This window comes from Canis aureus, chromosome 11, assembly GCF_053574225.1.
Source record: "Canis aureus isolate CA01 chromosome 11, VMU_Caureus_v.1.0, whole genome shotgun sequence".
Taxonomy (NCBI): domain Eukaryota; kingdom Metazoa; phylum Chordata; class Mammalia; order Carnivora; family Canidae; genus Canis; species Canis aureus.
In genome coordinates, this window is record NC_135621.1 from 59,558,602 (window position 1) to 59,584,498 (window position 25,897).

At 37.8% G+C, this 25,897-nt stretch overlaps 1 protein-coding gene, 1 long non-coding RNA gene and 1 other non-coding gene across 5 annotated transcripts in view; 2 read left to right on the forward strand and 1 right to left on the reverse strand.

Annotated features, from left to right (window-relative positions):
• The window catches only part of EFEMP1 (EGF-like fibulin extracellular matrix protein 1), a 61,080-nt gene that overhangs the window by 11,398 nt on the left and 23,785 nt on the right, over window positions 1-25,897 (reverse strand). For both annotated transcript variants that reach the window (XM_077915448.1, XM_077915447.1), the window contains exons 5-6: window positions 4,664-4,786; window positions 772-891 (exon numbers count right to left, since the gene is read on the reverse strand). In XM_077915448.1, the coding sequence (XP_077771574.1) occupies window positions 772-891; window positions 4,664-4,786 (243 nt within the window). The remainder of the gene's footprint in view (window positions 1-771; window positions 892-4,663; window positions 4,787-25,897) is intronic.
• The window catches only part of LOC144324174 (uncharacterized), a 34,637-nt gene that overhangs the window by 5,870 nt on the left and 2,870 nt on the right, over window positions 1-25,897 (forward strand). The window lies entirely within an intron of this gene.
• On the forward strand, window positions 17,282-17,388 carry LOC144324455 (U6 spliceosomal RNA). Its single transcript, XR_013389962.1, has one exon. It is a non-coding gene; the product is annotated as a U6 spliceosomal RNA (small nuclear RNA).

Sequence of the window (25,897 nt, forward strand, 5' to 3'; positions counted from 1 at the left end):
TCTTTCTGCGAATGACAGTTAGTTTTGTGTTTGATGAATCTTTCCAAAAGAATTTAATGATTCTAATAAATATACATTCCAGTATCTATTTTCTTTTATTGTTGTTCAGATGCAAAGTGCCAAGTCTATAAATAATTGATATAAGACATTCATACTGATACGGTCTCTCAGCATGCTGTGGTGAAGATTTATCTGTGCTATTTATTACTTTTTAAATGGGTTCTGTTAAATTCCATTACAATTATAACATAAGCCGTTGAGACCCATACAGAGTTTTGCAATGCTCTAAGGCACTGAAAATATTGTGAAAAGGCATTTTTCCCGCACTAGATTCTTTCCATGTCATGCCAATCTTAAAATTGTGGGCCGTGACACTGCATTCTGAAAGGGGAGAAGAAGCATGTAAAAATCAGATGCACTCTCAGTGGAAAGTTTATGTACTTGAACTTACAGTAATCTACTGGCACCTTCAGCATTTATATCACATACTGTTGACTAATTGGTGTATGTGTATCCATTGATCTGTAGTTTTTTTTTTATATTTTTGATAGACTCACAGAGGAGGACTAACACCACGGTTAATAAAGTTTTCCATTCACATCTTGATGTGTTTTAAGAGACAGATTGGTTATTGTCTTTATAGCTTTATGCAGGGAAGATAAAGGAGACCAGTCCACTCAAGAGCACAGAAAACTGGAAATACTGCAATGCGCCCTGACATTTTTTGTGAAGACAGAAATCAGTTAGGATGGCAGTCCGCCCGGAGCTTACCTACACAGGTATAGTTGTTTGCAGCCAGCTGAAACCCAGGACTACACTGGCAATAAAATGATCCTGGTGTGTTCACGCATCTTTGGTGGCAATATGGAGGGATGGTGCATTCGTCTATGTCTGGGTTGTCAGGCACACACACAAAGAAAACCAAGTTATTGACTATTCAGAGCTGGTAGCTCTTTAGTTCTCAGCAGAACATTATCTAGAAAACCTGGCCAAAGAAAAATCTCATTTTAAAAGGTATTCTGTCATTTTTTTAAAAATTAGGGTAAATATTCTTTTAAAAATAAGCTTTGGTTTGCATTCTGCAGTTGAGTGAGATGTTAAAAACAAAGACTTCATAAAGCTGGTTGAGTGGGTTGAGATTTAAAGACAGAAAAGTAATTAAGGCTATTTCACATAGATATGAGAATATATATGTCAGTTCTGGGATCTAAAAGGTTATTTGTAATGACAGAAGTAAAAAAGCACTATGGAAGAACTGATTGATGTAGCATAAAACCAAGAGAAAGGAGGTGTGGTCTACTGCTCAGCTGCTGACATTGCTGAGCAATAAACGCTTGGTATCTTGATTGTTTCTTTTGTAAAATTTGGATAGTAATGCTTGCTATGTGTATCTTATGAAGTTTCCATGAGAATCAAATGAAAGAACACTGTGAAAGGAATAGGATGCTAAACAAATTACCTCTTGAGACTGCCCTCTGACACTCTGATGAAGTGTTCCAGGCTGTGTTCTTCTCAGATAAATATTTCCAACTATAAAATGGTCAGTTGAGAACTTGCGGAGTAGGATTAACATCTTAGAAGCATAGTAAAATTTCATTAACTCTACACTTTGTGACAATGTTAACATGACGTGTGTAATTAAAAAATAACAATTATTCATGTACAATATAAGACTGTACACTGTACAATATAAGACTGTACAATATAAGACTGACACTTCCTTATGGTAAAAAACAAAAACAAAACAATACTTTATGTTGAGTTCTTCTGACTAAAACTGTGGGAAGTGGTAGGCTCAAGTGGCCTCAGGATAGCCTGAGATGAATCTTTGTTCTGGCAATTACTAGCATGGTCTTCTCAAAGCTTCAATTTTCTCTTCTGTAAGTGATAATACAACAATGTGGTAGACTCGTTGGGAGGATACCATGAAATTATAGGCAAATTTCCTTGCAAAAAAACAGGTAAAAATAAATGGCAGCTGTTATTAATAGGCTGCAAAATATATTTGATTTCACTTGAATACTGAAATCAAAGGTAATGGCATTGACATGGCTTTCCACCTCATTTATTTGAAGTGTCTGCTCAAATGTCACCTCAGGGAGGCCATCTCTGTCCATCCATATAAAATGGCTTCTTCTGTCCCATCTGTCACCTTTTCCTACTTTCTATTTTTTGTGGCCATTGACACTCCTTGATATTGTGTTATGTGTTTATTTGCTTCTTGTCTGTCTCCCTCACTATAATGCATGGCAAATAAGACCTGTCTTCTCTTCAGATGAAAGTAGAGTATTTTTGTTGGTTCACTGCTATGTGCTTAACGCCTGGAACAGGGTCTGGCATAGTAGGTGCTCGATAAACATCAGTGGAATGTGTGTGCAGACTTCATATTGATTAAGGGCAATTTCAGCATAGCTCATCCTGTACCCAGTATTATAGCCAGGGGCCCCTACTGACAGCTAATTTGTAAAAATGGTCCCTCCTAATAGTTCCACGAGGGACATGATTCTGTAAAATATGTTTGCTCACCATGAAGGCCCAGCACTTAGAACAGTATCAGTAAATACTTGATAAATAAATCATGCATGTCTTCTCAATCAGTGAATACCCACTGAATCACTGTTATTTGCAAGCATTGTGTTTGGCACTATAGTCTTATAATGATGATAAATACATACTTTATACTCTGTCTAGCATGAAGAATGGCATGGAAACATATTATTGCAAGGAATGGTAGGATCAACAGTAGAAAGCTGTACAAGGGACAGACAGAGCACCATTCTACTCAAGTGGCCTGCTGACCACTGTTGGTTCATGGACTATTTGGAACAGCCTGCTACAAATAAGTACAGAAGTTGAGAATATGTGTTTAGGAATAGCAATTTGGTGTTGCTACAACATTTTTTTATTTTACTTTATAGTAGTATTGATCTATAATAGACTGGAAATTTAAAAAAAAAACACTCATCAAGGTTTGAGAAGTAGTGATGCACAGGAGGGAGGAACTAATCATATCTGGGTAAATCACGGAAGACTTCCCAGAGGAAGTGACCCTGAACTGGGATTTGGAAATTGAATAGGAGTTTGCCAGGGCAAACATGTTTTTGGTGCTAAAAGAGCTTAGGTAGAGGCAATAAGGTGTGACATTGCATGATGTTTGTGTGGAACTTTAGTAGACAAGGCTTCAGTGTAATATTTTTGCAGGAAGAATGGTGTTGGTACAACAGAACTGGACAAGGATCTGAGGGAGGAAGACCTTATATACTCTGCTGGCAAATGTGGGTGACGGGAACAGCAGAGAAGCCCCATGATTAGATCTGGATTTAAGAATGTTTCCTGCTACCAGATCCTATAGGGCTATAATCACACATTTTATTCCCTTTAATTGTTCCCATAGTAAGTTGAGTTAGTTCTTTCTCTTTACCTTTTATACACTCAATTGTTTATTTTCCTGACTAATCCATTGGGCAAAACTTTGGTGCCTGTCCAGTTTTCCACACAATCTTCTAAATCACAGTTTTAGTCACACAAACCCTGGGCCTTTCTCAGAGGCTGGGCACTCACCCCAGCACCTGGGCACAGCCCCATGGCGGGCAGAACCGGGCCCTCAAGGAGCTCAGTGTTGACATCTCGATGTCAAGAGCTAACATTCTCAGGCGAAAATTAATTCTAGCTTCCTATCCCCATGTTCTTTTTTTTTTTTTTTCCTATCCCCATGTTCTTATCCCTCTGTTCTAAAGAGAAAATAAGGACTCTTCACTGATGTATGTTAAACGGTAGTATGTAAATTACCATGAATATCACATGAATACAACTGACATAGGGATTCAATTAGGACGTTTTACTCCTAGTGCTGGACCCCATGACAGAACCTGGAACACATTTACTTTTTACTGTTTACTTATTCGCCAGTCAGCCTCTTCATACTGTGTTCTTCCTGCCAATTGAAAAAAAAAATGCACGGAGCATCTACTTGGCAGGCACTTTTTCAGGTTCCGGGGAGACAGCAGTGACACAAATCAGACCTGGCTCCTGTCCTCAGGTAGCTCAAGTAGAGCTCTCAAGTAGAGGCACACGCTATACTTGGCTTTGCCTTTCCAGCACTGCACCCACTTGCAACACACCGAATGTTTAGTACACGTCTGTTAACTCATCACACAATAATAGCACACAGCTATTCCGTGCAATACTTGCCTCAGCTCTGAGCACTCCCACGCGTGAGCTCCTGAGTATGTAAGTCATTTGTCTAAAGCCTCAAAATGAGTTAGGAGGAGAGTTGGGATTTGAACTTCATTCATGTGCCCTATAAGCTATGCTATTTTATGAACCAGTGAATGAAGGTCACATCGTCAATGTTTTGGTGCTGTGGCCACCAAACAGCTAATTTAAAATTATTTCCTTGGTTGCTTTTGTGGTCTCATTCATACTCCAAATTTCTGCTTCTGCTTAGTCTAACATGGAACCAACATTTTGAAATCCAGAACGTGCTCACCCTTTAAGGTTAGCTCTTTCTTATTAATGTGGAAAATGGTTCAGTAGTCAATGACAGAACAAGCAGTTGGAGTTATCATTCTCCAAATAAATATGAATGCTTTGCTTTGAATGACGGGTTTAAACAAGGAAGAGGTTTAGGATAGAATTTTGCTTACTGCTCTGCTGTACTTACCTACGCACTGGTCTCCCCGCTTCTGGTACCCCTGGGGGCACTGACAGGCAAAGGAGCCTCGTAAATTGATGCACACTTGGTCGGCTCTACAGTTGTGGGTCCCTGCAGTGCACTCGTCTATGTCTGGTAAAGACAGCCAGCACAAAGTTTGAGTTGGTTGTGCAGATGTTACTATTTCCTCCATTTAAAAAAAACCCGAAGAAGTGTAGCTGACGCATAAATGACATAAGTTTCAGGTGCACATCATAGTGGTTAGACAACACTATACATTACGTTATATTCACAGCAAGTCTAGCTACCATCTGTTACCATACAATGACACTATTGCAGTATTATTAACTATATTCCCTATGTTGAATTGCCATCATACTTTTTTAAAAAAAGATTTTATTTATTTATTTAACACAGAGAGAGAGAGAGAGAGCACGAGAGAGAGAGAGAGAGAGAGAGAGAGAGAGAAAGCAGGAGGAGCAGCATAGGGAGAAGCAGGCTCCCCACTGAGCAGGAGCCTGATGTAGGGCTCCATTCCAGGACCCTGAGATCGTGACCTGAGTTGAAGGCAGACACTTAACTGACTGAGCCACAGAGGTGCCCATCATACTTTTTAAAAAGAAATAAAGTTTTCACTTTATTAAGGCAATACTCTGTAATATTATATTAGAAATGTTTAAAATGATAAATGATTTCAAACATTTGGAAAATAATTTCATAGATGCCAGTGTGTACGACTCAGATTTAACACATGCTAACATTAGCCATGTTTGCCTTGGCTCACTTTATATTCAGAAATAAAACATTCGAGACATAACTAAAGCTTTACTGTATTCTTATCTTTTTATCTGCTCACCTACCACTGTTCTGGTAGGTGTGAATCCTTCCCTGAAAGGTTTTTATACTTTAATTATATAGATATGCATCCATTAGAATATACAGTGTTGTGTTGCGTGCTTTAAAGCATAAATGAATTGTATAATACTTGCTTTTTCTACACAATATGTTGCATTTGAGATCATTTACATTGACAAGTCTATAAAGAACTGTCCAGTAACCAGGTATAAATCAAACTTTAATACTATGTATTTCCTGTTGCCTTTTAATTAAACTTTAATTGCAGGGGTGCCTGGGTGGCTCAGTTGGTTGAGCATTTGACTCTTGATTTCAGTTCAGGTCATCATCTCAGGGTCATGGAATCGGAGCCTTGTGTCAGGCTTCCACGCTCCGTGTGGAGTCCGTTTGAGATTCTCTTGCCCTCTCCCTCTGCCTCTCCCTCCACAGCATGCTCATGCACATGCTCTTTCTCTCCCTCAAATAAATAAATCTTAAAAAAAAAAAAAAAAACCCTTTCATTGCAAATTTCAAAATGCAAAGGATTCAACTTGATCATATTTCTCTAGGAGAGATAGATTGGTGTAGTTTAAAATACATATTTTCCCAAAGCATCTCATTTCAGTTTAAAAAAGATATTTTCCCAAAGCGATTCTTTAATTTACTAAATGTGCCCAAAGGAGTAGTAGATTATAGTTTTAGAAAAGTAAAAAATGCTCGGTCACAATATAATGAATCTGTTATAATGAGTTTCTTTGGAATCAAAGGTGATATGAATTTATGCATGTGCATTTATATTACGGTGATTTATAAGTGAAATTTAATTTTGCCTTTTCAACATTACCTTCGCATTCAATAACTCTCTCACATTACCAAGTTAAGTAGGTGAGTTAAGAAGATGAAAGGATTATGTGATTTTGGCATTCTTCAACAACTGAAGGGTCTAAGCTTTGTTAAAAAAATATCATCAAACTTGGAATTCCTAGATGACAAATTTTGCATAAAAACTAAGACGGCTTAGGGAACCTTAGATCATCAATGTGGTAAACCCAGGGTGGTGCTTTGGAACAAACAGTGGGCTAAAATTCAATACAAAAGATGAGCCATCAGTAATTAGAAGGTATTTCTCAATTCCTGCCTTCCTTTAAAGAAGCTCAGAGAGTGGCTTCTGCTGCTTTTCACTCTATTTTCAGGGAGAACTGCTGTACTCACACTACCAGTGTAAGAATGTGGGAGATTCCTGTGGTAAGAGTTGTCCTCTGATACTGGATTTGAATGATAACAGACATTTTTCCCAAAAGAAAGAGAGAGGGGCGGTGAAAAATACTTTAGGGATGTATGGCCATTTATTGGATAATACCCTATAAAAGCATCTACTTAACATGATTCTTTGAACCTGGTTTTAAAGTTTTGGTGAACTTTTTTTTGTTACTGTTTTTTATTTTTGTTTTGTAATCCACCGTCATCATCATCATCATTATTTTCAAATCAGCGATTCTAACTCTGTCCTTTGTAAGGTACCATGCAGAGGGGCCACGATCTTTTTTTGAAATTATCTGGTCTTTTTTCTGTCTTTTATTATATTCTCATATGCACTTGATGAAAACATTTCTACTGGGGTTTCTTTCAGAGCTTTATGACTCGCTAATGCAGAAATGACAGCAGAATTCCTATTGTTTTATGTCAAGAGCATCTGCCAGCATTTGCAGTGATAACAGCCCTGAGAGATATCGAAATGTGAGATTCAGATGTGGCAAGTTTCCTCAGTGCATGCTGGCAAAAGATCAAGGACTGGGGCTGTCTGCTGCATTTTCTAAGGGAGGCCTCACCAGTGACTGTGGCTTTTCTTTCTGAGACCTCTCTGCAAACTGCCTCCACCCCATTGCATTCCCTATATCCTACAGTTTCCTTCCTACTTTCTTATTCAGTTCTAAGGCTCTTTGATAAATAAGCCAATATTTCCAGTGGAGTTAATATATCAATTAAATAGATTTTAAACATAAAAATTGTGCTACCTGGACCTACTCCTTCTTAAGAACCAGGTTCATTTACCTTCTGAAAAGGATTATTGAATAAAAATATTCGGTGAGTTAAAATAACTTAATAATTTAAAAAAATCACTGCCTTCACTGTCACTATATTCTTTTCCTTTCTCTATTAACAACAACAACAACCAACAAAACTGCAATAGCACTCACTGCACCTAACAGTGATGGATGATATTTTTAACACACTTTGTACATACTTGGACTCACTTTAATTTTCGGATGGGAAACTTCCTGAAATTTAATAAAATACAACTTCATGAAATCCCCTTCAAGAAATTATTCCAAAGAAGTTAAGCATGTGCTTTGTCATATACCTGGAGGTGGATCTTCTAGGAAATGAACTGACTACATTTTCATTGAGAGCTTCTCTAAATCAAGTTGAAAATATTTGTCCTCTCCTTTGCTCTTAGCAGTTTATCTAATAACACATAGACAAATAGGATTTCTTTGTATTATCTTCGATTATACTGTCAATTCATACCATTACTTAAGTGACACAATTTTATTATTTTAAAAGTTGCCCTTTGAGACCCTGTTATTATTTATTCATAGAGCATATGCCATATGAGAAAGTCATGTAAGAATTGTTATGCCTTGTTAAAGTCTTTTACAGTTTATTCTTACAGGACTTTATTTCTAAGTAATCTCTACACCCAAGATAGGGCTCAAACCCACAACCCGGAGATCAGGAGTCGCTTGTCCCACCAACTGAGCCAGCCAAGCACCTCTGCACTCTTCCTTTCTACCTGTATGCATTTCTATTTGTCTTAAATATCAGAGTTAACGTGATGAGTCACTAAAACATACATCTATGTCAGAGACTTGAAGCAGAATATACATTCCTGTGCTGGTGTACCAGAAGACCTCGTTTTCCCAGGCTTTTCTTTTTTTATATCTTTTTTTTAAATTTTTATTTATTTATGATAGTCACAGAGAGAGAGAGGGAGAGAGAGAGAGGGAGAGAGAGGGAGAGAGAGAGAGGCAGAGACATAGGCAGAGGGAGAAGCAGGCTCCATGCACCGGGAGCCCAACGTGGGACTCGATCCCGGGTCTCCAGGATCGCGCCCTGGGCCAAAGACAGGCGCCAAACCGCTGCGCCACCCAGGGATCCCCCTTCCCAGGCTTTTCATTTAGAAAAGGCTTCTGTGGCAGGAGTATCCTGAGTGGCAAAAGCACTGCCTTATTCATAAGGAAACAACTCAGGTCAGTCGATTTCCCTGGTAATCTAGGAAAAAGTACTCCAGGGAGAGGAGTTTTTGTTTTGCTTTTAAACTATAATTTATCCTCGACAGTGAAGCTCACTAGGTTCTTAAGCAATCAGTTAACACCTTCCCTGGGCCCTGGCCCCAAGCACACTGAGGATGGGGTCTACATCTCACTTTTTTTCTGTATTCCTAATGCCTAGCAGAGTGCATGAAACAGTGGGTTTTCAATAAATGTTTGTTCGATAAATGGATGAGTGAATGATAACCGTGTGCTGGGAACTGATGCCTAGAGTTTGAGGGAAGTAGGATCAGTGTTTTGTCTTATGGAACTAATCATTTACAAGAAAGAGTAACAGGAAATATGTGAGAAACAGTAAAACCAGCAAGATGTCAGCACATGGAAACTGTAGGAAAGCAATGGTGTTGAGAGGTGCAGAAACTAGGAGGCATAGGCAGCAGCAGAGGTGGGTGGCTGCGGAAGGTGTGCCAGGCCAGGGGAGTTTTGAGCTGCATTTTGAAGAAGGTGAGGAGGCTATTTCTAGGCAGGAGGCAGGCTGCATTAGAAAACATCCAATAAAACCAATGTGGTCTGCAGGACAGCTGGAGTCAGCATGGCTGGAGGGGCTGTGTGTGAGGAGCCTGCTGCAGTGCCTGCTTGAAGGTGCTCATAAAGTGGTAGCTCAAGTCATAAGCAGGGCCTTAAAGGTGGGATTGGAATTTGAATTGGACACCACGGGGAGCAGCTCTAAACTATGCAGACACAGCCTAATGTAAACATAGCCAAAGAACAAAATAATAGAGTGTGCTTCCTAAAATATCACAACACGTAAATCAACTCACATTTCATCATTCTAATGCATTAAGAATAGCTAAGGGCAGTATTTGGTGATTCCCTCATTTTTCAAAAATGTGCCCACACTCTCCCTCCTAGTGATTTATACTGTTGTAGGTCCCTTTCTTGCTGACTTTGGCACCATCATTGCTTCAAATAATGCAGTCTGATCTTTGCTCAGCTCTCACTCCTAGCCTCTTTATCACGCTGACCCGCAGTCTATGGAACCACATATTTGGTTTCCTCTCAAAAGTTAATGGAGGTGACTGTGTCCACATCTCTGTGGTGTCCATTAAGTCCCTGCTTAGGCCCTCATTCTCTATGTTTTTGGCTCCTTCCCGTCATTCTGACTCATATTTCCCAAACCCCTGACTCATGCTGCTTTCTCTCTCTTATGCAACATTTTAATCTCTGCAATGTTCTTTTCATAATTTGATAACTTACCACGACATGGACATTCAGTGTGTTTTCATGGGCAAACATTTTCTGTACCTTAAATGCTTTAGATTACCATTTAGACTTCGCTGCTTTAGGTTTAAGGAATAGTTCAGAACTACTTTGGAATAAGCCACCACTGACCAGGGAGGAGTACACCATGAATAGAAGGAAGGGACTGAAATGATTTTGCATCTGTCACTGCCCAGGTGATCTAGGACCACGACATCAATTCTTTTCTCTCTGTTTCTCCGTCTGTAAAATAGACTGTTCATCCTTAATGATGCAAAGATTTTTTTTTAAAGTTCAGAATCTTCAAAATATATCTTTTTGTCTCTAGACTGTAAATCCTCAGAGTAAAATATCCACATCTTTACTAGGTCTGTGGGGAGCACTGTGCATGCTTTGTGAATATTACTTGGTGCTGTCCTTTGAGGTCCTGTGGTTAAAGCAAAGGCAGTGGTTAAATTCAAGTCGCTGCTATTTCTTCATCTGTGTGGATTTACATTCTTATATCTTCTGCAACCATACTAATTTAATCTCATAAATGGAGTAAAGTAGAAAAAAAGGTCAAGGATTCATGTTTGCTGTGAGAAGGAGCTACTTTATTCCTAGCCACTTTCCTTCCCTCCTCCCACCTATCTTCCCTCCTTCTTTCCTTTCTTTCTTCCTTTTCTTAACAACTTAGATAGATACCCATCTGTTCGGAATAATTGGTCCTAATCCTTTCTCATGACAGGATGGTAAATTAGTTCTCAGCACCTTTTCCATTTACTCTATAAAACTGTTCAAATAAAAAGGACTCATTGGGTAAGGATCTTATTGTTATTTTGGGTCTTCATCTTATTTTTCAGTACAATCCTGGAAAGTGGGAGCTATCTCAACAAGTGCTGAGAGCATTGCTATTTTACTATTGCTTCATCCATTCATGGCTCCTATTAATGATAATCTGAGTATTCAAGACATCAAATTATGTTACTTAAATTTTGATTAAGAAAGAGGTGTGTGATATTTTATATAACCATACACAAATTTGTTAAAATTCTAAAATTAACTGGTGTAAAAATAGGTAAATGCTTAGCAATATTTAAACATCTATTATTTGGTTAGAAAATTAGATCAGTGAGCCTCTGATTTCATCCTGATAACAGCTCAGTGGAATAAGTGGTCACATCATGCACAATTTGCAGATGAGGCAGGAGGATGTCACTGAAGTGTAGATTTGTGAGGTAACCTGCCTAAGGTCACCCAGAGTAGAAATTCAAACCCCAGATTTCCATTTTTGTCCCTGCAATTTTGGTCTCCAGAAAGACTTATTTCCTAAGAACTCTGGATAGCAGGCCTTTAATTATAGTTTTATATATGTATGTATATATATTTAATTTTTCTTAGAAGTAAAAAGAGGGTCGTTCATCTGTAGTGCCTAGATTCCTCCCTTGTGTCTTTCTTCTACATTAGAATAACATTCATAGCTCTCCAAGTCTTCTGTTTCCCTCCCCAGTCCTTAGCCAATTATCAACAATTTTTGTCAAAGACTTTCTATTTCCCTTGCTGCTTCTTTCATAGTACTGGAATCAGATTTATCTGGGCTAAATGCCCAGTTCTAGTTAGCTTTTCACCCTTCTGAAATTATCAGCTAGAATTCGCCCAAGCTAAGCAGTTCTCGTGGAGAAAATAAATACTGATATTAAGTAACAAAAGAGAACTGTCTTCATCTATGGCCAGCAGTAGATTTATAGTTCTAGATTCTTATCTGTTCTGGCAAAACAGATTGTTAATAATTTGGTGTGCTTTAAATGATAAACAAAAATATCACCAAAATCAACAAATATCAGCCTCACTGATAGTTTATTTCTTTGTTTTATAAAGTGGTGAATCCAGTGTTCTGGAAGTCCTTGTCATTGCACTGTGTTCTATCAGAACCTTGAAATATGCTGTTCTCATATGGAAAAATTATGCTACATGTACGGAGTTGCTTTTCCAGCAATGATGACTGATTTGCACTGCAAATTGACCTTTTCTCACCCAGTCTCCTCTGTGGCTAGTGGGGTTCATCTGCAAGACGATGGGATGAGGTTAGACATGCAGTTCATGAACATGGGGAGAAAACCAAGTGGCACACATGACCAGTTCAATTTGTGACTCATCTGTACTACACACAGACCAAATGAACCAACTGCTCATAGGCTAAAACAGAACAAGCAAGGGAACAAAGGCCTTACTTATTCTTCAGCTCTTTTTGCAACTGGCAAAGTGAAGCTTATTGTTTTCAGAATATTAAGGAAAAACATTTTCTACTGATAAATGATTGCTAATCATCAGGAGTGTTCTCTGGCATCTCTTCAGTATGTCATTCCCAGCTAAACTTCCTTTTTTTTGCTTCTTAAACTTAATTATCCATTAAAAACATGTTTGGGAAAAGATGACTCTGGTATTTGGAGTGATATTACAACTAGTCATCAATCCACAACCTTGTGGAGGTAAAAAAACTGTATTTTGTAATAAGTAGCACCATTAATCTTTGCTTTAGAGTGGCTTGATACCAGGAATTAAAGATGGTTTGTGTGAAAGTTCAAGCCCAGTCTATACAAGCTGGAGACCAGCTTCAAACTGGATGGCTTTCAGAGGAATTATGATCCCATCTGATTATGGGATGCCTCTGAACTGACATTTTAATAACTGTAGTTTCCTGGTGCCTTACCTTTTTACCTCGATCCTCTCGATCACCTTCCATCCCTAGCTCTAGATCAAATCCCCGGAGTGCAATGAACTGAAGGGAGACTATATTCAGCTGAGTCCACCAGGCCTTGCCTAAGCACTGTGACTTGATTCCTGGCCCCCTCCGTAAGCCTTGCAGCCAGATTAGTCAGTCTCCCTAGCCCAAAGCACACACATTCTTGGCTTACTCCTTCAGGCCAATCATCGCTTGAGGTCGCACAAGCCCCTGGCTATGGCAATGCCAATTATAACAAGCATGGCTTGGTGACCTCCTAATTGTATGAAACCAATTACATTAAACTTGTTGTTCATTCAACAATAAACAGCTTTTGTGCCCACTAAATTGGGGCATACTACTAAATTTGCTGAGTGTAATTTGGCAATACTTCTCCAAATCATTAACTGCTTAAGGCTTTTTAAATAAAGCGTATCTTTGTGCTTCTTGCCTTCAGAGCATGTTACTGTCTTGTGTATATTTTCCTACCCATTTCATTACATCTTACTTATGATGTTTCTGCACAATGTTTCCCCATATGCCTCAGGGCCCTTATGTTTTTCTGAATTCCAAATGAAGCAGAGAGGTAGGATGAAGGAGGGGTGGAACTCACCAAATTTGCACTAAATTCCTTTCTCTTTTTGATTCAAAATTCCAGCACAATGAAAAGCAATGAAAGGATAAATATGTGAGTAAATCTAAATGAATACTGACTGTATAAAACAATAATAGGAAGGTCTTTGGGGATTTATAACATATTTGGGATTTATAACATATTTGGGATTTATAAAATATTTATAATTAAAATACATGAGAATAATAAGTTGGCAGGAGGGTAAATAGAGTTTGAAGATCCTTGCATTGTTAGGAAAGAGGTAAAACTACTAATTTATTTTAGACTTTGATAAATCAAATATGCATATTAAAATACCCCTGCGGGAAAAGCTAAAGGAATAGTAAAAGCATAAAACTACAAATCTAATACAGGGGAGAAATGGAATAATACAAAATGGTCCATTATTTTAGAGAAAAGGCAAGAGAGGAAAGAAAAGGAAACTAAAATGTGCAGAACAAATAGAAGGCAAATAGTAAAAGGGTAGTTTAAACCTAATCATAGCAATAGTTGCATTAATGTAAGCAGATTGAAAGATCTTACTAAAAACCGAAATTCTCAGGTGGATTATAAAAACAAAACCTAAATATGCTGTTTCAAGAGAAACCATTTAAATATAAGGATGAAAAGAAAAGATAGGTTGAAGGAAAAAAGATGAAAAATGTACTATGCCAACACTAATGAAAAGAAAGTTGGCTTTGCAATATTAATATCAGACAAAGTTGACTTTAAGGGAAAAAAGATTACTAAAGAATAAAAAATACTATGTAACAAAAGTTTTGGTTTATCAGGAAAATGCAGAAATTCAGAATTTAACCGCATTTAATCACACAGCCTCCATATAGACAGACAAAGCACAAATAGGTAAAACTAGAGGGAGAATGAATACACACAATTACATTAAGAGATTTTAACATACTTCTCTTAGTAACTAAATGAACAAACATACATTTTCAGAAATGAATAGAAAATGTGAATAACAGATGACAAACTTTGACCTACTTGACATAATATAGAACACGGGACAGAATACATATCCTATTCAAGCATTGAGAGAATGTTAAAAGAAAATGATTATATGCTGGCCTTAAGGAAAGTCTAAATACATGTCAAAAATTACAATATATGGATTTTTGTTCCCTCACTACAAGGCAAATGTGATGGAAAAGACAGCAATTACCACAATGAAACTAGAAAAATCCCCCTTTTTTGGGAAAAGAAGATGTACACTTCCAAACAACTCATGCGTTAAAGAAGATAAAACTGAAATTTGAGACTACATCAAGCTGAATGAAAATGAAAATATCACATATGAAACCTTTTTGGGGAAAAAAGGGCCAGCCCTTCAGAAGGTTGATAACCACTCCTTCTCTCTTTACATCTCCTTCTCTTTGCCCCCACTCTATTCAATTTAAGAGAGAAGAAAATACAAATAAGATTTGTATCTGAGATAGTCTGTTATGAAAGTGAACTTTAGGGTTTTGAAGGGCCACTTAGAGAAGAAGGAAAAAGTCTTGACCGTATCTTTCCAAGGGCAGAACTAGAATAAAAGGGTAGAAATTTAAGGAAGGCAGATTTTAGTTCAGTCTGAGAGAGGAACATGGTTACTAGACACTTTAATATATTAGGAAGTAGTGAGGTTCCTATTACCAGAAATATGCAAGTGGTGCAATGTGGATGTCCATAGTGGGTGGGGATTTGACCAGTTATCTGTGTTTAAAAATGGTGTTAAGGCACTGCATACAAACATGGCAAAATGTTAATGATTTTAGAATCTGGATGGTGGGTGTTCCATATTCATTGTACTGTGCACTCTACTCTGAGTTTGAAAATGTTAAAGAACTGAAAAACAGGGCCCTTGGGTGGCTCAGTTGGTTAAGGGTCTGACTCTTGGTTTTGGCCCAGGTCACCATCTCAGGGTCTTGAGATCAAGCCCCAAGTTGTGCTCAGGCCCAGAGTCACCTTGCCCCTCTCCCTCTGCACCTCCACTAGCTCTCTCTCTCTCTCTCTCTCTCTCTGTTGAATAACTAAAATCTTTAAAAAATTGAAAAATAGAAGCCACATCGACCTGAATATAGAAAGTTGTAAGATTTCAACAACATTGAATGAATATCTGTGCCTTCTCTCATTTGACACAGGACGTACATACATATATCTTTGTAGAGTTGCCATGTTGACATTGATGCTTTCATAATTTATCCTCTAATATCTGAAAACCTTGCTCTATGATAAAGTATTGCCAGGAAAGATCTCATCTTAAACAGTTATTTATTTTATCCCTCTTCCTTGACAATGTGGCAGTTAAAACCCAGACTTATTATTCCTTGTCCTGTATGAATGTTTTTTCAGGAAGGTAGGCTCTGCAGCTTTCTAAGGCATAAGATTATTCAGTGACTAAAATGTTAAATTTGAACAACTATCGGCTTATATCCAAATGCTTCATATACTATTAAACTTTTTTTTTCTGTAACCATCTGCATTCTGTGAACCTTCTTTTTTTTGTTTTTTTTTTACATTTTTAAAAAATTTAAATTCAATTTGCCAACATATAGTATAACACCCAGTGCTCATCCCCTCCAGTGCCCTCCTCAGTGCCCATCACCCAGTTATCCCATTCCCCCCACCCCCGTCCCCTTCTGCAACCCTTTGTTTCCCAGAGTTACCAACTTCTTTTTTTTTTCCAACTACTTTTTTTACTTTAATTTATGTCTCTTTAGGTTTCTGTAACCCTTGGGATTTGGCATTTACAGAAACACCATTATTTCAATTGTCCTCAAAGGACTAAACTTACAAATCAGGAGTGGGAATTATCCTTAATAATTAGAGTATTGCCTTAGAATCATAAAAAAATCCCTGCTTTCCTCTTTAAGAAAGAGGGCATTTGACTGCAAATTTATTTGCTACTTCAATCTGTTAAGCATTTTTATAAGCTGTATCTTCTCATTCTTTACATTTCTGATGCCTGTATTGAAGGGTTTTGGAAGTGTCAAATGTGATGTGGTTTGGAAATGTCAAGTCTTTATGTGGACTCATGAATATGTATCTACATTTATGAACCTTAGGGGTGTAGATAATTAGAATATTCTTAAAATAGTTGTGTAAAAATCAATGATAGTCCATATTTTAGCAATTTCCTCCTCAGTTTCACTCTCAGTTCTTATAACTTTTTTTCTAGAGTTATACAATCTCAATTTATTTATTTTTTTAAAAAGATTTATTCATTTATTCATGAGAGACAGAGAGAGACTTTTTCTAGAGTTATACAATCTCAATTAATTAATTAATTAAAGATTTATTCATTTATTCATGAGAGACACAGAGAGAGAGAGAGAGAGAGAGAGAGACAGAGAAGCAGGCTCCACGCAGGGAGCCCGATGCGGGATTTGATCCTGGAACTCCAGGACCAAGCCCTGGGCTGAAGGCAGACGCTAAACCACTGAGCCACCCAGGGATCCCTACAATCTCAATTTAACTACAAGGTTTAAGACAGGGAAATTCAGAATGCTGGCTTACTTAATAGTGGGATAGCTGACATATACCATTAAACTAAGTGAGATTTGACTTTTTGGTTTTGTTTCAAATTGATACTATAGTTGTCACTTTTTCCCAAGTTATTCATGAATTATCATGCATGTTTGAATTTAACTTGCTTATAAATTGTGCTGACATATATAGGCTATGGGATATCCTCCTGTCTATGTGAAGGCACTTTCAGTGCTGTGAAGTAATAGCATTCAAATAACTCCCATGAGTTCAAGGTACCTAAAGGCAATAGAGAACTAAAGAAAATATTGTTCAATAAAACTATTGACCCTATGAGTGTTTCAATCCTACAGATTTCTCAGGCTAGCATATATAAAATAGTCTTTGGACTTTTAAATGAATTTGGGGCATTTTACCTTACATTTCCATCAGAGACAAAATTATGTTTGGACTATATATTCTCTGTGTTTGCTACAGCAGCACATATACTGAAATTAGAATGATACAGAGAAGATTAGCAGGGCCCCTGTGCAAGGATGACTGGTAAATTTGTGGACTGTATGTCCTTTGAGATCTCTTTCAGTTTTTTTTTAAAGATTTTATTTATTTATTCATGAGAGACAGAGAGAGGCAAAGACAGGCAGAGGGAGATGAAAGCTCCTTGCAAGGAGTGTGATGCGGCACTTGATCCCAGGACCCTGGGATCGTGACCTGAGAAGGCAGATGCTCAACCACTGAGCGACCCAGGCATCCCAAAATCTCTTTCAGTTTTAAAAATCTGAAATTAAGGTTCATTTTACTGAATTCCTGGATTCTGTTGTAAAAAATATTCATTTTCCAGCTCTTACCTCTTTTGCCTTCTCTACCTTAAAATATTGGATCCTGGGAAATCTGAACAAATATGCTCTTGCTTTTTTGGGGACCATGATCATAGGTCTCTATTTCTCCCCCACCCTCCTTTTTTTCATTTTTCAGCAGTGGCTTCTGATCTGTAGAATCAAAGGAGGGTCTAAAAATGGGCTCATCTTTCAGGATTAAATGGCTCTGTTAGCAGAGTGAGATGAATAGAAAGTTCTCTTAAATGTTTAAATGCACTACTGTGTACCTGTAAAGTTACATAATTTCAGGAATTTAGACTTGCTTAATGTCTATTTGGCAGCATAAACTCTGAAAAAAATCTCATGGGGAAACACGCCCAATACATGGTTTCTCTGTCTATAGAGTACAAAGGGAGATGGACCTGTTCCAGTTATACAGTTGATATGTTAAAGGTAGATGCCAAGCTAAGTCAGTTTTTAAGGGAATTTCTTGGCACGCATAAACACAGAAGAAAAAAAAGACTATGTTCTTAGATCTGTATATATAGATATATATATATACAGATCTAAGAACATATACATATATTTTTTTATTTTTTTATTTTTTTAAAATTTTTATTTATTTATGATAGTCACACACAGAGAGAGAGAGAGAGGCAGAGATAGGCAGAGGGAGAAGCAGGCTCCATGCACCGGGAGCCCAATGTGGGATTCGATCCCGGGTCTCCAGGATCGCGCCCTGGGCCAAAGGCAGGCGCTAAACCGCTGCGCCACCCAGGGATGCCTATATATTTTTTTTTAATTGGTTACTGCATGGAACACATCCGTAGAGTCTATCATATTCCAAGTTTTCATTTTAGAAGAAAATGGAAAAATTGAGCAATTCATATTGTTAATTTTAAAATTAGCCTGGAATTATTTTTCCCTAGAAATGTAATAATTTGTTTATGGAAACCTTTAAATGAAAATCTTTGGCTTCAGGCATGTATGTGGTTAATGTGGATGACTGTGAGGCTGCCAGATAGGTAGGCCCTATCAACTAAGGATCTCTTTCAGGGCTTTCACAATGACAACAATCATACTATTTTCTTACTTCATAAGATTTTTTAATTCTAAATTATTTTATTCGAGATTGTTTCTTTAGTTGTTTGTACTAGCTTTTTTTTAAACCTTATTACTCCAAGAATTTATTATTCCAAGAATTAGAGTTTATGGGAGGACTTGTTGATCTTTTTAGAAAGTCTGAGAACCAGAGAATAAATTTTTTTCTTACGTAACTTGAGACAGAATGATATGAAATATGACTGAGACAGAAGAGTGGGTAAGATCACAGGTTTTAGCATCAAATAAGTCTCAGTTTGAATCCAAGAAACACCACGTTTTAGGTGTGTGTTCAGGTCAAGTTATTTAACTTTTCCAAGTTTCAATGACAAAATCTGTCAAGTAGGGATAATACCTATTTCATACTGTTATTGTGAGTACTAATTGAAATAACACACCCCTCAAATGGTATCTGGTTGACATTAAGTTCTCAATAAATTGTACTTAACATTGTGACATGGCTATGAGTTGGTGTAAATCAGGTTGGTACTACTATTGTCTACAGACTGAAGGAAGCAAAAAACTGCAGAAAGTCAGGGCTTTTAATATATTTTGCTATGCACTTGTATATAATTACACATCCTATCTTTGCTTCCTTTTTCAGTGTCATATTTTGAATGTGGTCGGTTATGACTGAAATCCAATCGGGAAGATCATCACAGCCTTGAAGGACTTCCCTTCCTTTGGCATATTCCAGATGAACAGATAGGAGAATAGGCAAAACCAGCCTTTCTTTCTTAAAGCTACTTCTCATTAGGGAAATTGCAAACATTCAAACAAAAGAGATACAAAAGCAAAGAAATATCTAGCAACTTTTGCATTTCACAGTATTTTGTGATATGAAAGGACAGTTAATGGCTATAGGACCCCCTTCACAGCAATGGAGTGTTAAGGTTTATAAAGACTACTTAGCAAACATAGCTTTAATTGGAGCTCTAGGGATGCCTAGGTGGCTCAGTGGTTGAGTGTCTGTTCGGCTCAGGATGTGATCCCAGGGTCCAAATGAGTCCCACATTGGCGGGCTACAGCAAGGAGCCTGTTTCTCCTCCTTCTGCCTGTTTCTCTCCTTCTGTGTCTCTCATGAATAAATAAAATCTTTAAAAAAAACAATTGGAGCTCTAACTAGAACCTATATGTAACTCTGAGAAAGAACTTCTGTCAACAAGTTCCAACTATGAAAAATCTATGAAAATATAAATTTTCAGCAGCAATTTTTATTATATTGGCCATGTCAAGGACATTGGGGTCATCATCTTTCAAGGCAGTGATGAAGTTATAAATCAGACCTAAAGAACAGATGGGTAATATTTTCAAATGTAGTGGAAATAACCGCATGTAAAAAATCACAAGTATTTCTGGTTGTTTATTCATAAGGACAAGACTCTAAGGTGAAAACATCGATGTCTGACTTTTCAAATGAGCAGAATTCTCTACAAAACATAACAGTGATCTACATAATCATTTGTAGTTGATGAGGCATTTGATCAATCATATCATACAGGAGAGTCTGATGTGGAGCCAATTTTTGTTTTGTAATGCTATGCTAGTGATATGGCAAAACCATGGCATATTAAAAAGTATTCTTTAGAAATACTAAGTTTGGTTTTCTCCAAAAGCTAAATGACCTATTCCCGGTGCTTTTATTATAGCTATAGGCAAATTATGTATGTGGATATGACAAACTCTTATTTCCAGATTAAGGCTTTGACAGATAAAATTAAGAAAAAAATAAAAGAATTTAAAGTATGAGGTAAAAGAATATGCTGATGGTGACAGTATGACAATCCAGCAGACGGCTAGGCTGACTTCCTTCTGTCATCTTCTTACTTATTCTTTCTCTGTCCTGCATTTCTGACTCCTTCCTCTTTAAATACTCAATTTTGCATTTGCCCTTCCTCAGTTTCATCCTGATTAGGCAGACGGTTCTTCTAACTTGAGAGCTCCGACTGCTGCCACATCTGAGGTAGTGTTAGGACATCTCCCGCTGTTGTTGGTCTTGGGTACTGCTGCTTCAGCAATGGTTGGTGAGTGCTCTGGCCCAGTGCTGTGACTCTCCAGTGCACCCTTTGGGAGCTCAGCAGGGTGCCCTTGCCATCTTTATTTCCTCAGTGCAGGTAGGCTGCTGTCCAGGCCCCTGAACTCCCTATACCTGCAGCTAGTCTCATCACTACTCACCTAGATGTTGATAAAATGCAGAAGGTCCTATAAGATTATTTTGAGCCTCACTGCAGCATATTAGGTGGTTTTAATATAAAAACTAGCGTTTTCCTTAGATTCCAATTTGCCAATGTACTTTTTTTTCCCCTAAGATTTCATATATGTCTTTGAGAGAGAGAGGGAGAGAGTGCATGTGGGCAAAGGGGCAGAGGCAAAGAGGCAAATTCCTCTCTGAGCATAGAGCCCGATGCGATTCCACCCCTCTCCACACCCCCACACCCCATGATCATGACCTGAGCGGAAACAAGAGTCAGTCGCTCAGCAGACTGTACCACCCAGGTGCCCCTTATCAATGCATTCCTGTATGATCCTCTGCATCGGCCAGGCTACATATTGCCATGTGTAAGACATGTTGCTACCTGTCTAACTTTGTCCATGAGCCTCTCCCTAACCCCTCTACTTTAACAGGACAGTTTCCTTTTCAAGATTCAGCTCACACCTACCTTCTTTATGCTTCTTTTCCTAGATTCCTTTGGTCAGTGTAAGATCACTACAGAAAGCAGCTTATCCAGCTGACTTTGGGACAGATGTAATCTTGTTAAGAAAGAGCAGTAGCAGCAAGTTTGCTATCTCTAGAAAGTCAACTGCTTTTGAGAGGTCTCCTTAAGTAGAGCCATCTTAAGGGTAAAGGTGTGCCCCTGGCACTTTATCTGATTCAGGGTCCTAAACAAGTTTTGATCCAACTACTGATTTCTGGCATTCTTCATTAGGAAACCATCTTCTGGATTACCCTACATACACATCAGTGGCCTATATAAATTTTATGGCCCTGATGTGTTGAAGGTACCAACTGAGCTCTCTATTGGATTTGATGCATAAATTCTGGCACCATTATATTACAACATTGCAAAACATAATAAATAATACTCAATGCTTCCATAGTACTTATACAATTGTTATTACATTTTTTTTTACAAGACTAAGGGATGCCGTGCCAAGTAAGGTGAATGTACAGAACTTCTCATAGCTTCTGCAAAGGCCGAGTTAAATTTTACTTTCAAATTAGTCTTCCAAAAAGTTTTAGTATAAACTTTAAGATGGAACAAACCCCAAGCAGTAAAAATCCTTTAAGAGTTACGGTTATATTCTAGGTGGATAAAATCATAATGGCTTAGAACAATGCACTAAATGCCAAGTGGATTTTTAATGCTGAGGTTTTTTTGTTTATTTTATTTTTATTTTATTTTATCTATTCATGAGAGACACAGAGAGAGAGAAGCAGAGACACAGGCAGAGGGAGAAGCAGGCTCCTTGCAGGGAGCCCCATGTGGGACTCGATCCTGGGACTCCAGGATCACGCCCTTGGCTGAAGGTGGCGCTAAACCGCTGAGTGACCCAGGCTGCCCAATGCTGATGTTTTCAACTTTTCTTTGAGCTAAGATGTTTTCCCCACTGCATTTTATTTGGTTAAAATGTGAGCTGTGCTATTTTTAGAAATTTATACTTAATTTGCCTTTGTAGCATTGTTATATGCGGAGAATAAAACCTGTCCTAATTACTTACAAGGAAATTATCTAACTGGACTTATAAAGTTAGGATTCAGAAATGTTTTGAAAGTAAATGATGTTTCTCTCCTCCGTGAGTGAAGAGTGGACTTCATTTGGATTTGGAGAAGTTTCATATTTGTATAGGATATCTTTCACTTAGTGCAGATGAAAACTCATGTCACTTTCACTACCTTCAGGATGAAATCCAAAGTTTTTAATGTGACATTCAAGGCCCTTATGATTTGATCTTTGCTTATCATCACGTACTACACACTGAATCGTACAGAGTACTTGCTCCCTTTTTCTGTCTCTTACTTAGGACCTTAGCAAATGCTGGTCTCCAGGCATGGAACATTTCTTCTCCTTCTCTCCTTCCCTTCCCCCATTTGTTAAGGCTAATTCCTACAACTTCCTTAAACTGAAGCCTGGTGTCACCTTTTCTGGGAAGTCTTTAAAATGAGATTCAAAATGCCACATTGTAATTACTACCCACTCCCTCCTAGACTGTGAGCTTTTTAGGGTAGGCACTATAAGTTCTTTTATTTTTATATTCTCAGCACCTACTATGCTTTGTACACAATAGTTACTCAACTCAGGCTTGTTGAATTATCTTAGAGTTAATAGGATGTTTGGTCTGTGGTCTTGTACCATCTCCCGAACTGTAATTAACAAAGCAAATGTTAAAATTTTCTTTCCCCAACTCATTCCCAAATCCAGTATAAAAAAATAAAGTAAATCTAGGCAACTAACGCATCATCTCCAGAAGACCCCACTTCTGGGAGAAATACAGGCATGACTATTGCTTATGAAGTTAGAATTGAAACTTAAATAGGTTAATAAACAGAACACGAGTTTTACCTTTGCAAAATTCTAGCTCTTGGGAAGTCTTAAACACACACACACACATAGTATCACAACTAAGTAAAGTGAGATCTAAATCCAGTTAAAATTCCTTTGGATTATATCATAAGGTAAACTATATATTCTTAGGATTTTAAATTCTTGCTTTATCCACTTAGCAGTTCAGCTTTACCCTCAATCCCAAACAACACTCCCAAATCCCTCCTTCCATTTTTGTATTCTATTTAAATTCTTATTTTTAATGAAGGTAATTGTTAACTAGGAAATTCATTTCCCCTAGCCATACTGGGAGAAATTTTTGCTCTCCTCTATTTATAATGAGATTATTCCTTCGTTCATGCTTATATGCAAAATGGATGGTAAGGAACTTATAAGGGAGAGAGTGGGCCTATGGATAATTACCTCTTGCCATAATTTCCTGTAATTGCAAAAACCTTGTTTTAATCAGGGCATGACTCTGCTTAGGTTACGTTCATTGCATTTCACAGCATCTCAGCCTTAGCCATATTAGAATAAGAGCAACTGCTGTTAAAGGTCTATGTTCAGACATAGTTTATGGTTAGAGACTTGCTCTGTATTCCTACAGCCATATATTATGACTAATAAACATTCTACAGTTTAATGGATGTGAGCAGAGGCAGAAAGGCTGATTGTTCAGAAGATCATTTAAGGGCTTATTTAGCTCCTAATTGGTTATTTCATGGGGCATAGGAGCTGAAATTACACCAAAATATTATTTTTTTTAAATTTTTATTTATTTATGATAGTCACAGAGAGAGAGAGGCGCAGAGACACAGGCAGAGGGAGAAGCAGGCTCCATGCACCGGGAGCCCGATGTGGGATTCGATCCCGGGTCTCCAGGATCGCGCCCTGGGCCAAAGGCAGGCGCCAAACCGCTGCGCCACCCAGGGATCCCACACCAAAATATTATTAATTGACTATTTGATGTTTTCCTTTGTAATACCTATGAATAAATATATTGTTAAACAATATTATAAACTGTTTACCCTACTTGGAGTGGAACTTGTTTAGAATCGTCTTTGACTCTGGATTTGACTCATCACTTACATGCAAAATAGTGAATATGTCTGTTAGAAATGGTGTTAAACAAATAATTATGATCCTGAAAATAGTCCTTGTGGATAAAACTCTTTATACTTGTCAGCATTGTTATCATATGTATAGTACTTGAAAATTAATGCAATTCTTTTTTGAGGAACTCACTCACTTTACAAGAAGTAAGATCTACTCTCATCTCCCATCCCAGTCCTATTAAGATGATTTAACACATTTAACCATATGTGTATACTTATTTCTCCCCCTCATCCTACAACTATCTGGAGGTAGCATTTTTATTATGTCACTCTGCTCAAAATCTTTCACAAGTTATGACATCACTAAATCTAAACGGCTTAACCGAGAATTCAGGATTCATATAAACTGTCCCTCCAATGATTTTTCTTGTTTCCGGCAGTCCCCACAATAGCCCCCCTTTCCTTTACCCCAAACAGCAACAAGATATTGTCACTATTATTCTGTGTATAGGGCATCCACCCAGCAAAGCCTACCCTTTCTCTTCTCAGGATTATTTATATCCAGTTCAACCTTCATGACCCAGATTACATTCACTGCTTCTGAAAAGCCCATGATGGCCCCGGATTGTAGCAAGCAGTCCTTCCGCTGGACTCTACCACTGCTTTTACCATTGACTCCGTGGGGACTGAGGCTCTTGACTAAAGTTTTGCTGACCTGAATTGTTAAGCTGAATTATTTGTATGATTTAATGTTTTTTAAATCCAACCTTACTTTACCTCTTCAGATAGCCTGAAAAGTCCTTGCAAGAAAGGTGGTATGTCTAGGCATCTAGTATAGTTTGATTACATAATAAATGAATACATTGATGCATGAATCGATGAATAAATGACTTAAAATTGAACAAATGAATGCATGAATGGTGCAGATGTCAGAGTAGACACGAGAAGCTATAACCTAAATTTAAACGAACAATTTGGGGTCTGATGAGGGAAGGGTGGAGTTCTTTAAAGCCAAGGCTCATGATATCTAACTGATCCTTTAATGCTTACAGGGCAAAAAGTAGTGGTTCCAGAAAGAATGGCCAGAAACAGGCTCTTTTAGTTCCATAATCTTTCAGTTGAGCCCTGCGCATTTGGGAATTTAAGACCAACATGAAGTTATGGTGATAACTTGGCTACACAATATCCCCCTTTCCTTCTACCCAAGGAGGGATTGTGACCTCATTCTCTGGGAAGGGGACTCTCCTCCAAAGCATTCAAAGACCATCTCTCTGAAAAATTAAGTGAAATCCAAAATGGGGGTAGGATAGAACCAATCTTACTCAGAGAGCATACATGAGTTCTGGGGGTTAAAGTCATTGCTGAGTTTTATATATATATTTTTTTCTTTTAAACCTTTGAAAAAAGAGATCAACTCTGGTTTCAGTTTAATTTAAAAAAAAAAAAACCTACATGGCCACTTCTTCAAATTTGTTCCAGATGGATTTAGTCATAGAATGATTGATTATCCACTCAGTGTGAGCTATGTGGTTAAGCTCAGAAACCTACAACAAACTGGTTTG